Source organism: Acomys russatus, chromosome X (assembly GCF_903995435.1).
Source record: "Acomys russatus chromosome X, mAcoRus1.1, whole genome shotgun sequence".
Taxonomy (NCBI): Eukaryota; Metazoa; Chordata; class Mammalia; order Rodentia; family Muridae; genus Acomys; species Acomys russatus.
The window spans coordinates 31,929,582-31,945,467 of record NC_067169.1 but is presented as its reverse complement, the minus strand read 5'-3'; the positions used below and the strand labels follow the sequence as shown (position 1 = coordinate 31,945,467).

Sequence of the window (15,886 nt, the reverse complement as noted above, 5' to 3'; positions counted from 1 at the left end):
GCCTGCCATTATATATGCAGGCAGAGCATTATATACATAATAATAAACAAATAAATCTTAAAAAGAAAAAAGTTGTCCCCTGACCTCCACATAAACACTGTGGTACTCAAATGCTAGCACTCTTTCTCACATACAAACACACATACACACATACACACAAAAGCTGGTGTTTTAGGAATCAATACTCAACTGTACTTTTCTAAAATATCCAGATTACTGAGCTAAATTTAGAACTTTTTAACTAACTAGGATTCAGAATTCCTGCAATTTTAGGTTAGAAGCAAATGAATGCCTTTCAAGGTGACATTTACATTAACAGACAAGACAGCAGCTTTATCAACCTTTCTAAAAACCTTTTACTGTAGAAACTGATGCTAAATTACAAAGAGTAACAGTGCCATCTTGTGGCCCATCAAAATGTACCAAAAGGCCGGGTGGTGGTGGCGCACGCCTTTAATCCCAGCACTCGGGAGGCAGAGGTAGGCGGATCGCTGTGAGTTTGAGGCCAGCCTGGTCTACAAAGTGAGTCCAGGACAGCCAAGGCTACACAGAGAAACCCTGTCTCTAAAAACCAAAAAAAAAAAAAAAAAAGTACCAAAAACATCCTTGCAGCAGGATGCTCCTGTTTGTAACCTTGGGACGGTAATGGAGGCAAGATAAGGAGTTCAAGGGCATACTTGACAACATAATGAGTTCCAGACTACACTGGGACAAATAAGGCTATGTCTGTAAAAGGCCAAATCAGCCAGACAAAAACTTCTTCCAAACTATCTACTTACAGACACTTTTATAGAAATTCCTATGGGAAGAATCGCTGTTCTTACATAATATGTGAAGTTGCCCAGCTATGGACTAGGCCTGGCATCATAACTCTGAAGAGTCAGACTGAACTACTGCAGCCACTCCTGTCCAGGATCACCACAGCCCTGTGTTCACTAATTCTTTGCTGCCCTTTTATGCTATTTCATCTGTATAGTCCTAAATAAATTTCTGAAAAGCAAACACCCTTGTTGGTTTTCATTATTGTGACTTTAGGATGGACTAGTAGAACTGGTGTTTTTCCTTTCTTTACTAATTTCCATTAATTTACACTAAATAGCCGCAGGGTCACTCTGGGATGCCACACTCTGGATTATATTGCTACAACTCAACAATATGGCTGGCATGTATCTGTAGTGGATGTAAATACTTCTCCTGTCCCCATTAACCTCTTTTCTCTCCTATCTAGGGTAGGTGGGTTGAAGGGAGGGATAAGCATTAAAAGTCCCCAAATAAACTAGGTTTGAGCAAGTTCAAAGCCTACATGTACCTTCTGATCAGAGATTATCAGGAACACTGTGGGCCAAAAACTATCATGTAAAAAAGTTATTCTAGGCGTCTCTCAATCAGATGGGGATAAAACTGGAAAGGACTCCTGTGTGCTTCATTCGGATGACTTGAAGGCAGGAAAGTGGGGACCTTCAGGTTGAAAATTTGGGGAGGCAGGCAGGTATGATAATACCAAGTCAAGAAGGGCCCAGGCAGTCAGAGATACTTTTGGGTGTGATGTAGGTGTTTCAGCTTGTTCCAACTGAGAAGGGAAAAGAGCAGACAAAGAAAGCTAGCCAGGAATAAAGAAGCCTAATTTGCACTTAGTCCCAACAGCATAGAGGATTCTTCAGGATCAATTCCAGATACAGCACTGCAGATGTGGTGCATCTCAGATGGAGGCCACATCCAAGTCAGCAGTGTTCATGACAACATCATAGTAATGGAGAGTCTAACAGCTAGTTTGGAGATCCAGAAGGCCACGCTTCATGTCTAGGAGGACATCTGACTGACAAATGAGTCAACAGAGAAGCACAGTCCACATATAAACTTGTACTCCTTCTCTGTGGAGACCCCTGATTGCTTCTTGTGCTCCCCATGGTGCAGACATGCTCCATTCTGGTCAAACAGGTGGTTGTCAGAATTGCTGACTGCCAATAGAAAGCTACTCCCCATTTCCAAAGCTTATCATGTATTCTTTTTTTAAAGCAGTGCCTCACTTTGTAGCCCAGGCTGGCCTCAAACTTACAGAAATCCACCTGCCTGCCAAGTGCTGGAATTAAAGGTGTATGCCACAACACCTTTATGTGATCTTGTATTTTTTTTAAAGATTTATTTTCTTTATTATACCTACAGTATTCTGCCTGCATGCCAGAAGTGGACACCAGATTTCATTACAGATGGTTGTAAGCCACCATGTGTTTGCTGGGAACTTAACTCAGAACCTTAGGAAGTGCTCTTAATCTCTGAGCCATCTCTCCAGCCAGGCCTTGAACTTTTTCTTCCTTCCCTTCTTTCTTTCTTTTCCAGACAGGGTTTCTTCCTTCCTTCCTTTCTCTCTTTTCGAGACAGGGTTTCTTTGTGTAGCCTTGGTTGTCCTGGACTCGCTTTGTAGACCAGGCTGGCCTCGAACTCAGTGGTTCGCCTGTCTCTACCTCCTGAGTGCTGGGATTAAAGGCCTGCACCAGGACACCCAGCTGAAGGGTTTTTGTTTTTTAGGGTTTTTTTGTTTGTTTGTTTTTTGTTTTTTGAGGGAAGGTTTCTCTGTGTAACAGCTCTGGCTTTCCTGGAATTCACTCTGTAGCCCAGGCTGGCATCAAACTCAGAGATCTGCCTGCATCTGCCTCCCTGACTGATGGGATTAAAGGCATGTATTACCATGCCTGGCATCACGCATTTTTGTTTGTTTGTTTGTTTGTTTGTTTTTCTTTTTTGAGACAGGGTTTCTCTGTGTTAGCCTTGACTGACCTGAACTTGCTTGTTGATCAGGCTGGCCACCACGATCGGCTCACATCATCCATTTTTAAAACACATTAAAAACCCATTCTTAGCCAGGCATGATGGTGCACACCTTTAATCTCAGCACTCGCGGGATCGATGTGAGTTCAAGACCAGCCTGGTCTACAAAGCAAGTGCAGGACAGCCAAGATAAGACAGAGAAACAGTATCTCAAAAAAACAAAACAAAACAAAACAAAAAAACAACAACAAAAACCCCATTCTTAGGCAGGTGTGATGGCACAAACCTTTAGTCCCAGCACTCGGGAGGCAGAGGCAGGCAGATTTCTGAGTTTGAGGCCAACCTGGTCTACAAAGCAAGTCTAGGACAGCCGGGGCTACACAGAGAAGCCCTGTCTCGAGAAAAAACAAAAAACACCCAAAAAGAAAGAAAGAAAGAAAAAAGGGAGCTTAGTGGTTAAGAGCACTGCTTGCTCTTCCAAAGGTCCTGAGTTTACTTCCCAGCAACCACATGGTGGTTCACAACCATCTATATTGAGAACTGGTGCCCTCTTCTGGTGTACATGCAGGCAGAGCACTGTATACTTAATAAACAAATCTTTAAAAAAGAAAAAAGATCATGCAGGGGCTCATGAGGTGGTTCAGTGGTTAAGAGTGCATACTGCTCTTGTAGAAGACCTATGCTCCGTTCCCAACACCCATGTTGGGAAGCTCAAAACTGCCTATAATCCTAGCCCTAGAGGATCTGAAACTTTATGCTTCCATGTATGAATGTGCAAAGGCAAAGACACACACACACATGTAATTAACAGTAATTTTTTCCTTTTTCTTTTTTAATAGTAATTTCTTAAACAAGAAACAAGACAAAATACCATGCAAATCTATCTTCTTTAAGTATATGAAGATTATATTCTTTAATTTTTGTCACATAATAGATATAAAATGGACCAGGCATGATGGCACATTCCTATAAAATCCCAGCACTCGGGAGGCAGTAGCAAATGCTGGTGATCTTTGCTGATTTCCAGGCCAGCCAGGGCAACGTAGTGAGACCCTGTCTTTAAAGGGGGGTCGGGATGGAATGGCATCTCACTGTGCTCTTCCTCTCTGACCACTACATGAAGTTAATACTTCCACATGTCCTTATGGCTAGGTTATCTTTGTACTGTGGTTTTCTACTCCTATGAAATGCCCTTTTCTTATTTTTCACCCAGCTTTCACTGTTTTTTAAAGAATTATTTGTTTATTTTAGGTATATGAGTGCTCTATTTGCATGTACACCTGCATTTCAGAAGAGAGCATCAGATCACATTATAGATGGTTGAAGAGCAGACAATGCTCTTAACCACTGAGCCATCTCTCCAGTCCCTCCACTGGTTTTTTGTTTCTTTCTTTCATATTTATAGGTATTGTTTTATTCTTTCATGGTTATTCTTATTGTACTGTGCTAGGGATTGAACCCAAGACCTTGTACATGTAAGGCACATAAATGATTTAACACTGAGCTGTATACCCCTAGTTCTAGGTGTACAGTTAAAAAAATGTTACATGAGTGGGCATTTTGCTTGCATGTATACCACATTTACATAGACCCTACAAAGGCCAAAGAAGGCATCAGATCCCCTGGAATTGAAATTATAGCAGGTTGTTAGCTGCTATGTAAGTGCTACGACTCTAACCACAAGTCTTTTGGACAAACAGCTAGGTGCTCTTAACCACTAAGCCATCTCCAGCCCCCTTCAGATATTTTTGGTACTAAGTCTAACTCGGTTGGAAATGTCTCAGGTTTGTAATGTCATCTTTCAAAGTAATTCCAATCCTTTTCCCCTGGTACCTTCTATACATCAAACCTGGGGCTGGCACATGCTAGGCAAACGCACTACCACTGAGCTGTATCTCTAGCCCTTTTTACCTTTTATTTTCAGTAGAGTCTCACTAAATTGCCCGTATAGGTCTTGAACTTGTGATGATCTTGCCTCGCCCCATGAAGAGCTGGAATTATAGGTCCCAGTCTTTAAGGTATTTACTGATTTTAGGAAGACCAATTTCTATAATTTTTAATTATTTACTTATTTATTGTGTGTATATGTGTGCCACAACATGTCAGTGGACATTAGGAGGTAACTTCTAGGAGTCGGTTCACTCCTTCTACCATAGGAGTCCTAGGGACCCAAGTCAGGGCCTCAAGCTTCACCAATTGAGTCATCTTGCTGGCCCAATTCCCTCCCCTCCTCTGTCTCTCTCTCTCTGTCTCTCTCTCTCTGTCTCTCTCTCTGTCTCTGTCTCTCACACACACACACACACACACACACACACACACACACACACACACACGTGGGAAGGGGACAAGAGCCTTATCACTTATTATCTATCTCAACAACATCTGGGTTATAGAGGTAGTCATCCAAGGCCAACTTAGTTCATATATCAAGTTCCAGAACAACCAAGGCTACATAAGACTCAAACTCATACAACAACAAAAACAAAAAGAGATCCTTTCTTCCAAAGTTGGAGAAAGATTTAACTATTAACTATTAACAAATCTAAGTAGCATCTCAAAAAATTATCTTGAAACAAGGTCTTATAGCCCAAGCTGGTCTCAAACTCCCTATGCCATTGACTCTTCCTGCCTCAAGGCCTGGGATTACAGGCATGCACAACAACATTGTTGCATGCTGTGCTGGGAATGGAAGCCAGAGCTTTATGCATGTAGGTGCACTATACACATGCACACTTGCAATCAGACACATACATATACAGACACAGGCATACATCCTTGAGCATGTGCCATGCGCATGTATGTGTACACACACACACACACAGCACACTATATAACTCTAACATCAAGTTTTAGAAAATCTACACCGACCAGGTATGAGGGTACATGTTTGTAGTTTCAACTATTCAGAAAACTGAGGCAGAAGGATCACTTGAGCCCAGAAGCTGAAGACTGCATGCATGAAGACTCTGGCTCAGATGTGAAGCACAGGAAAAGGTCTATACCACAGCTTAGCATTATGGCGTTCTCTATGTGCTAGAAAAATCAGCTGGGTGTGCTGGCACATACCTTAATCCCAGGGCTGAAAAGGCAGAGGCAGAGGCCTACATAGCAACCTACGTAGCAAGTTCCACAAAACCAAAAATAAATAAATACAGAATAAAATCCTAAAAACCACAAAAGACCCCAAGAAATCAGATTCTCTTTCAATCTTAAGCTATATTTTTATATAAATAAAATTATATTTTAATAAAGCTTATCAAACATACACACATGTTCTGCTATATTTTCATGGCCCTCACAAATTGTGACTGAATACTCACGAGATCAGCATATTTCTTACAGAGAGCTGCCAGCTTCTCCTCTGGGGTTGAAAGGGTGTTTAGTGCTTGCATCAGTAATAAAACTTCTTTTCCTGATGATTAACAAGATAAGAAATAAGTCCTGAATAATAAGATCAAATATGACCGGTGAATTCTACCAGCACTTCCCATGTTCTAATCTCAAGATAAAATAATTTCCACCTATAACGAGAAATATACTTGCCAGTTCAATCTGAAAGCTATTTTGAGCTACATATGTTGGCTCAAATTGCTAACTGCAATACACAAGAGGATTCTCGAGTTCAAGACCATCCTGAGCCACAGAGTGATAGCCTGTATCAGAAAACCAAATCCAAATCAAACAAATTATTTAGGAAGAGGGCTAAGTGGAAGAACACTTGGTCACTATGTCCTGGCTTTGATTCTCAGCAAGGTGAGGAGTGGCTCTTACATTCAGGATTAACAGATCCTCCTCTGTCCCTCATCTACCCCATCTTAAGTGACTAAACTCATTAATGCTGCTAAGAATTCTTTTTGGTTTTTTTTGGTTTTTGAGACAGGTTTTCTCTGTGTAGCCTTAGCTGTGTCCTGGACTTGCTTTGTAGACCAGGCTGGCCTCGAACTCACAGAGATCAGCCTGCCTTTGCCTCCCAAGTGCTGGGATTACAGGTGTGCGCCACCATGCCTGGTTTAAGAATTCCAGGCTGGGTGGTAGTATCGCCTATAATCCCAGCACTCGGGAGGCAGAGGCAGGTGGATCGCTGTGAGTTCAAGGCCAGCCTGGTCTACAAAGTGTATCCAGGACAGCTAAGGCTACACACAGAAACCCTGTCTCAAAAAACAAACAAACAAAAAAAGGAGGTAAATATTCCCTTGTCTAACCATAAGATGTCTATGTTAAGACAAATGGCAAATTAAAAACAGCAAAGACTATGTTTAAAAGCTTCAGTCTGACCAAATATAAATATAAACAGACTTTCAGATGGTTTCAGTTGACATGCTTTGCCTATCTCAAATGCACATACCTCTCCTATGTGTAGTTTAAGTAACTTACTTTCTAGTGATTTACTTTGTTATTCCTGTGTTAGCCAATGTTAAACAAGTAAAAGAACAGCAACATAACTTTTCCCTGGGGTGGGGGTGGGGAGGCTTAACAGTATTTTAAGGACTTTGAGAGGGAAAATCATGTAGAGACAGTGTTTCAAAATAGGTGATTTTTTTGGAGATGGTTTCTCAGTAGCCCTGGCTGTCCTGAAACTCACTATGTAATAAACCAGGTTGGCCTTGAAGTTACCTGCTTCTGCTTCCTGAGCGCTGATATGTTATTCCCTCACTTGTTGAAATTTATCTCAAGCTGGATGACAGATATCCTTTTCTTTTTCTTTTTTTGAGGTTTACTTTTGTGTGTGTCAGTGTTTTACCTGCATGTCTGTGTACCACATGTGTGCTTAGTGCACAAAGAGACCAGAAAAGGGTGTGTGATTCCCTGGAACTGGAGTTACAGATGGTTGTAAGCGACCATGTGTGTGTGCTGGGAACCAAACCTGGGTCCGCTGCATTAGCAGCAAGTGTTCTTAACTGCAGAGCCAGTTCTCCAGCCCCAAGATACTCTTTTCTTTTCTTTCTTTCTCTTCCTTCTTTCCTTTCTTTTTTCTGAGACAGGGTTTCTCTGTGTAGCCTAGACTGTCCTAGACTCATTTTGTAGACCAGGCTGGCCTTGAACTCACAGCCATCCACCTGCCTCTTCCTCCCAAGTGCTGGAATTAAAAGCGTGCTCCATTATGCCTAGCCCCCAAGATACCATTTTCATTTAAAAAAATGTTCACTCTTACATATGAGCTATCTCAGCAATGTATGTACCTTAATGCCTCTGGTATACAGATTACAATGGAAAGAAAATAACAAAATGACTTAAAATTTGTTGTTGGTTTTTGTTTGGTTGTTTGGGTTTTTGTTGTTGTTGTTGTTGTTGAGTTTTGTTTTGTTGAGATAGGATTTTTCCTTCTGCCTTGACTACTATCCTGGACTCACTCTGTAGACCAGGCTGGCACGGAACTAAAAGAGATCTGCCTGCCTGTACCTTCCAAGTGCTGAAATGTTCAGTCTTAAACTGACTAAATACACAGTTTCCACATACTTTTTGATCAGCCTAGTAAAGCTGCAAATAAAGCAAGTCAAATGCCACTCTATCCTCAACAATTTTTGACTTTCTGCTTGATTAGAGAGAAATAACTGTTCTTTCCTACTCTTCTCTCCACCTTCTGTACACAACTGCAACAGACAAGTTGACTAACTTGAGGCAACAGGTTATTTATTCTATACTGATTTAGTGTGTATGTGTGTCTATCTGTCTGTGTGCATGCCACAGTACATGTGTGGAGGTTAGAAGACAACTTGTAACAGTTGTGCTCTCCTTTGGCAATTATGGGTCCCAGGGATCAGAGTCAGGTCCTCAGGCTTAGCAGCAAGCACCTTTACTCAGCGCGCCATCGTACAGACCCATGGCATGTGTTCTGGCTAAGCACCCCCAACCTGGCAATGTTCATGGTCACCTGTGTTGAACACAATGGGAATAAAATGAGCAAGATGTGAGAACACCATTCACCCGGTGACCAGAGCTGCTTACCTAAGGTCTTCTCTTTGTTCCTGCTGCACTCTGGATCCTGCTGGCCATCAGGAGGACCTGTGCGAGCTTCCCGTCCAGGAATTTCTTCTCTTGACTCCTGTGTACAGAATGCTGAGCTCACCAAGTTTCTGTTCTTTGTTATAAAGTCACTGCCTTCATCCCCTTCCAGTGAATGCTTCTTAGTTGTGGAGTCTTGATGTTGAAGAATAGCATTTGTTTGAGAGTTACATAACATGTCTGCTTTCACTCCTAACCCACAAATTCCAGCTTCATCCATTGTACCAATTTGAAACTAGAGGGAAGGGGAGAAAGATAAAGTTAAATTGAAAGTAATCAATATATATAACCAATGACATGCCATAGCTTAACAGCTTTTTTATTTAGTGGGTTGTGCATTCGATGTAAATAAAGTAGCTTTTAAGTTTCACTGAGACATCATCTAAACTGTTAAATATAAGGCTATTAAAGTTAAAACCGCTGGGGTATATCTGAGGTAGTAGTCCTTTCTTTCAAGAGCCTCAGGGACTCGTCCATAGCACTGCCAAAAGATAGGTAAAATAAAACACAACTATATGCTACCAAAGGAGACTAAAATGCCACTTAGTAATAAATCTAAACTTATTTCTTTATAAAAATTCATCATTTAAAGATAATTACTATCTTTTAAACAGTAAACTGTCCCAAGTCAACAAACTATCCTGCTGCTCTCTGAAAGATGATAGGACAGCTCAGCTAGCTAACTAGGTGGCAATCCACAAAAAAAAAAAAAAAAAAAAAAAAAAAAAAAAAAAAAACCCAAAAAAAAAACCAGCTCCTGAATTATCCAGGGGAGTAGGCACTGAGGGATAAGTACCAGTACCCAGTGATAGCACACTACATTTCTCAGCCCCTTGACAGCTAAGTAAGACTCCCATGTTAGTTCAGGCTATGAGCGTCACTTTAGCAACCAGTTTTATTGCAGCTGAGTCCATGACTCTCATTTCAGCAACCAATTTTTTTTTTCAGTTTTCTGAGACACGGTTTCTCCTTGTAGTCTTGGCTGTCCTGGACTCGCTTTGTAGGCCAGCCTGTCCCCGAACTCACATCGATCCGCCTGCCTCTGCCTCCCGAGTGCTGGGATTAAAGGCGTGCGCCACCACACCTGGCTAGCAACCAATTTTTAAAAGATTTATTTATTATGTATACACCTGCATGACAGGCACTAGATCACATTATAGATGCTTGTGAACCACCATGTGGTTGCTGGGAATTGAACTGAGGAAGAGCAGTCAGTGCTCTTAACCTCTGAGTCATCTCTCCAGCCCCAGCGACCAGATTTTTATCCTCAGAAGGACAAGTTCTTTGTCCTCCATCTCTTCCCCACTCTGGTTAAATACAGAGGTCATCAAGGTGCTGTAAGATGGCAGGGCCACGTGACAAAAGCAGCCTGGTTCAAATTCCATATGCATACAGGAAAGACACACTACCTGCAAAGAAAACACATACTGGAAACACTAGGTGAATAAGTAATAAACTTCTCTCATATTATATCATAGAAATTGAGACTGGTACGTTAAACAGCTCTCCCTATCACTAATACAGAAGTCATACATACAAAAACAAACAAAAATACCACTTATTCTAATTCTCCTTTGAATCGTTATTTTTACCTTATTCTCTTTTCTCATATTTTTGCTCAAGACAGGGTCTTGTTATACATAGCTCAGGTTGGCCTAAAACTTAATATTCTTCTGCCTGGCACCACACTGCGATTGGCCAACCCTATTTTTTGTCTTCTCCACATCGTATTTTTTTCATATTATTTGGTCATATGATATGCCATGCCACAACTGTACACTCTACAATTCCTCTCTGGTTGAAAACAGGGTTTCCAAGCCAGGGGGTGGGGTGGGGAGGTGGCACATGCCTTTAATCCTAGCAATTAGGAGGCATAAGCAGGTGGATCTGAGTTTGAGGCCAGTCTGTTCTACAAAGTGAGTCCCGGACAGCCAAGGGCTCTGTGTTACACAAAGAAACCCTGTCAAGGAAAACAAAAACAACAATAAACAAAAACCAAAAGGTTATGGTAGATCTGGGAGGAATCAAGGAAGGGGAAAAACTTGGTCAAAATATATTATATATTAAAATTGTTTTCAATTCAGAAAAAGTTAAATAAATAAAGATTAAAGCACCGGGCATGGTGGCGCACGCCTTTGATCCCAGCACTTGGGAGGCAGAGGCAGGTGGATCTCTGAGTTTGAGGCCAGTCTGGTCTACAAAGTGAGTCCAGGACAGCCAAGGCTACACAGAGAAACCTTGTCTTGAAAAACAAAAACAAAAAAACAAAACAAACAAAAAAAAACCACAAAAAACAAACAAAAAGATTAAAGCAGGAAGACTGAGGCAAATTTAAGACCAGCCTTAACTGTATAGTGAGTTCCAGGCTAGACTGAGCTACAGAGTTGAAACCATGGCTCAAAACAAAACAAAACAAAACTAGTAGGAGCCAGAGACTTAGAAAACTAAGGTAGGGGAATTTTAAGTTTGAGGCCAGCCTGAGCAGAAATGACAGCAACAACAATAATTAATGATGGAGCGGGAATCTTGTTTTGAAATGTTTTTTACTACACTTATTTATTTATTGTGTGTACACTGGGTGTGTATGTGTATAAGCATGCCACAATACATGTGACAAATTATTAGCGGATAATTTAGCCAGGCATGGTAGCATACACCTTTAATGCCAGCATTTGGGAGGCAGAGGAGGTGGATCTCTATGACTTCAAGGCTAGCCTGTTCTACAAATTGAGTCCAGGACAGCCTCTTGCTACACAAAGAAACCCTGTCTGCAGAAAACCAGGGTGGGGGGGCGGCAGGGGGGGAGAAAGGATCTGCCCTCACATGTAGACACACAATTAAAATAAGATATTTCAAACTGTGGCATATCCATCTGAAGAACTAAAAATAATTGAAGGATCAATGTAGAAGGAAACGAAGATATTACGGCAACTAATACTTATCTTTTATAATCTAGGGTTGACAGAAACCAATTACTATGCTTTTAGGGGGCTGTTTTTATCTTTTTAAGGCAGGGCAATGTGTAGTGCAAGCTAGCCTAACATTGACTATATCTCCAAAACTGACTATGAGTGCTGGAATTATAGGCCAGCTACACTGCTTTCTGGAGAACAAATTGGCCCTACAATTCTTTGGCAAATCTGGATAGCTTCTAACCCACTTAATTCCACTTCTAGGATTTCACAAGTTTGTACATAGGTGCACTGAAAGGCCAAAAATGTTTAAAGCAGCACTACTTGGAACTGTCCAAAAACGAAACCAACTCAACAGAAGAATTGATCAATTACAACATGATCAGACCATTGAGCAATGAGAATGAACTTCTGCACACACAGCAGCATGACTTTCATCACAGAATACTTACGGAAGGAACAATTTAGATATAAAAGGATTCTAGGTGAATGGATGGAACTAGAAATAAGGAACTGGATGGGCTTTCTAGAGTGCTTGGCAATAGTTCTTAATGTAGATGGAATAACACAGATGTTCACTTCCTAAAAATTTATTAAGCTCAAACATTTATAATTTGTGTACTTTTCTGAACTTCAAAATTTGTTAAAAGTTACACAAGGATGCTGGATGTAGTTGTGGTACTCACCTTTAATCCCAGCACTCTGGAGATAGAAGCTATAAATTCAAGGTCAGCCTGGTTACATATGAGCTCAAGGTTACATAGTGAGATGAGACCTTGTTTAGGGGTGAGGGAGGGGAGTTTCACAATGGGGAGCTGGAGATATGTCTCAGCAGTTAGCAGTATGTGCTGCTCTTTCAAATGACCTGAGATTTGCTTCCAGAACCCATGTCAGACAGTTCACAAATACCTGTTATTCCACCTACAGGGGATCTAACACCCTTTTCTGGCATCTATGGGTATGTACATATCACACACACACACACACACACACAATTTTAGCCAGGTGTGGTGGTGCACACCTTTAATCCCAGTGCTTAGGAGACCGAGACAGATGGATCTGTGAGTTCAAGGCCACCATGGTCTACACAGAGTGTTCTGGGCAGCCAGAGTTACAATGAGACCTAGTCTCAAAATAAATGAAGTAAATTAGAAATAAAAAATGGTATCTAGCTGGGCATGGTGGTGCATGCCTTTAATCCCAGCACTCAGGAGGCAGAGGCAGGTGGATCTCTGTGAGTTCGAGGCCAGTCTGGTATGCAATGCAAGTCCAGGACAGCCAAGGCTACATAGAGAAACCCTGTCTTGAAAAAAAAATCTAATGCCTCATATTTAATTTTAAAAAGTAAAAGTAAAAACAAAACAAAAAAAAAAATCAAAGACAGGCACAACAGCGTACACTTGTAATCCCAGCACTTGGGGAGCCAGAGGCAGGCAGATATCTGTGAGTTTGAGGTCAGTCTGGTCTACAAAGTGAGTCCAGGATGGCCAAAACTACAGAGAACTCCTGTCTCAAAAAAAAATTCTTTTTTTCAAGTTGCAATTTAGGAGCTAGAAACATAACTCAATGGTTAGGATACCTAAGACCTAGGGTTCAAACTCTGGTACGAACACAAACACACAGACACACACACATACACACACACACACAATTACAATTTAGACACTACTTGTTTCTTATGGAGTCAGGGTGTCACTATGTAGCCTGGCTGTCCTGGAACTCACTATATATATATAGGGTTGACCTTGAACTCACAGAGAGCCAACTGACTGTCACCTGAGTGCTGGGATTAAAGACATATGTCACCATGACCAATTTAAAGAGTTATAAGGAACAAAACAAATCTTTTCCCTAAACAGATTAAAACTCAGTTCCTGGGGGCTAGAGAGATGGCTCAGAACTGGCTATTCTTCCAAAGATCTTGAGTTCAATTCCCAGCAACCACATGGTGGTTCACAACCATCTATAATGAGATCTGATGCCTTCTTCTGGCACGCAGGTGTACATGCAGGCAGAACACTGTAAACATAACAAATAAATAAATCTTTTTTAAAAAATCAGTTCCTGCAGGGCGGTGGTGATGCATGCCTTTAATCCCAGCACTCTGGAGGCAGAGACAAGTAGATCTCTGTGAGTTGGAGGCCAGCCTGGTCTACAAAGTGAGTCCAGGACCAGGAAGGCAAGAAAAAGTGTTTCCATAGTAACCAACTGATTTGGGTTTGCATTTCTGAGGACTGAAAATGTTTGGTATCTACCTTCTATTTATTAGGCATTTGGATACCTTCTCTGGAAAAGAGTTTATTCAGGTCCTTTACTCATTTTGTCATCTAGTTACTTGTTGCTTTCTTATACATTATATAACTAGATATAAGTCTACTATGAGATATATGATTGTCAAATATTTTCACCCAATTCTGATTTTTTTCATTGTCTCAATTTGGACAAAAGACACAATTTTGGCTATTTCAAAATGCCAAAGAAGACTGAATTCAAAAGCTATTCGTGGGTGTCAGGCAGTGGAGGCTCACACCTGTAATCCCAGCACTCTGGAGGCAAGCAGATCTCTTTGAGTTCAAGGCCAGTCTGCTCTAGAAAGTGAGTCCAGGACAGCCAAGGCTACACAGAGAAATCCGATATTGGAAAAAAAAGAAGTTATTTGTGGGCCAAGGAGAAGGCTCAGCAAGTAAAGGGACTTAATCACAAGCCTGCCAACACAAGTTCAATCTCCAGCTCTCACATGGAAAGGAAGGACAGAGTCCTGAGAACTATCCTCTGACCTGCACACATTTTATGTTCCCATATAAAAACACTAAATAAATAAATCTAACTTTTAAAAAAAATCTAAATTGTTCTTATCAGATGTAGTAGTACACATCTGTAATCCCAGTACTCAGAAGGCAGAGGCAGGAGGATTGCTATAAATTCTAGGCCAATTTGGTCTACAAAGCAAGGTCCAGGTTAGTGTGGTATACAGAGCAAGGCCCTGTCTCAAAAACTTAAGCCAGGTGATGGTGGCACACGCTTTTAATCCCAGCACTTGGGAGGCAGAGGCAGATGCAGATGGATCTCTGTGAGTTCCAGCAAGGTCAGTCAACAGAGTCCATTCAAGGACAGCTAAGGCTATACAGAAATATCCCGTCTCAAAAAAACTAAAACAACAATGTTAGATATCTACCCCAATCACTCAAAACATAAACATGTACACATATATACCAGGCACAAAGCTATTATTGTTTTCAGATTAACAGTTTATAGCTACTCTTATCATATATATTGAAACACAATTTAAAGACTTGAGAGCAGCCAGGCGTGGTGGCGCACGCCTTTAATCCCAGCACTCGGGAGGCAGAGGCAGGTGGATCGCTGTGAGTTCGAGGCCAGCCTGGTCTACAAAGTGAGTCCAGGACAGCCAGGGATGTTACACAGAGAAACATTGTCTTGAAAAACAAAACAAGAAAAAACAAAACAAAACAAAAAAGACAAGAAAAAGAAAAAAAAACAAGAAAAAACAAAAAAAGCAGCTTAAGAAAAGTGCTGAGTGATATACCTGTAATCCTAGCACTCAGGAGGCAGAGGCAGACAGATCTCATTTGAGGCCAAAACAGTCTACACTAACAAGACCCAGGCCAGCCAAGACTATATGGTGAGACCTGTGTCAAAATAAATAAATAAAAGATTCAAGAAGGGCCAAAAACAGATCCAGCAAAAATATCTCAGAAGATTTTTTTAAATGCTTGTTGTACAAGCCTCACAACCCCAGTTTACCCTCACATAAAAATACAAAGATCGCCCAGACATGGTGGCATGCGCCTTTAATCCCAACGCTCAGGAGGCAGAGGTGGGTGGATTTCTATGAATTCGAGGCCAGCCTGGTCTACATAGGGAGTTCCAGGATAGTCCGAGCTATCCAGAGAAACCCTGTCTCGGAAAAAAAACAAAAACCAAAACAAAACACAAAGATCAACACCACAAAATTATCTTCTGATGTGTCTCTTGTTTTATTTTAAAGCTGACCTTGAACTTTTGATCATCCTGCCTTTACCTCCCAAAAAGTATTCACTGCACCATTCATGCCAGGTTTAAAACAGTGCGGAGACAAAATTAAAATGTGTCTCTACACATACACAATAATAAAAATAATTTTTTAAAATGCTAACAACAATCCACTAACTCAAAATGGCCAGTGGCATTCAGCATGACGATGG

At 41.1% G+C, this 15,886-nt stretch overlaps 1 protein-coding gene across 1 annotated transcript in view; it reads right to left on the bottom strand.

The window, feature by feature from the left end:
- Txlng (taxilin gamma) overlaps positions 1 to 15,886 on the bottom strand; it is a 50,543-nt gene that overhangs the window by 17,478 nt on the left and 17,179 nt on the right. The window contains exons 2-3 of the mRNA XM_051142336.1: positions 8,713 to 9,004; positions 6,087 to 6,178 (exon numbers count right to left, since the gene is read on the bottom strand). Coding sequence (XP_050998293.1) covers positions 6,087 to 6,178; positions 8,713 to 9,004 — 384 coding nt within the window. The remainder of the gene's footprint in view (positions 1 to 6,086; positions 6,179 to 8,712; positions 9,005 to 15,886) is intronic.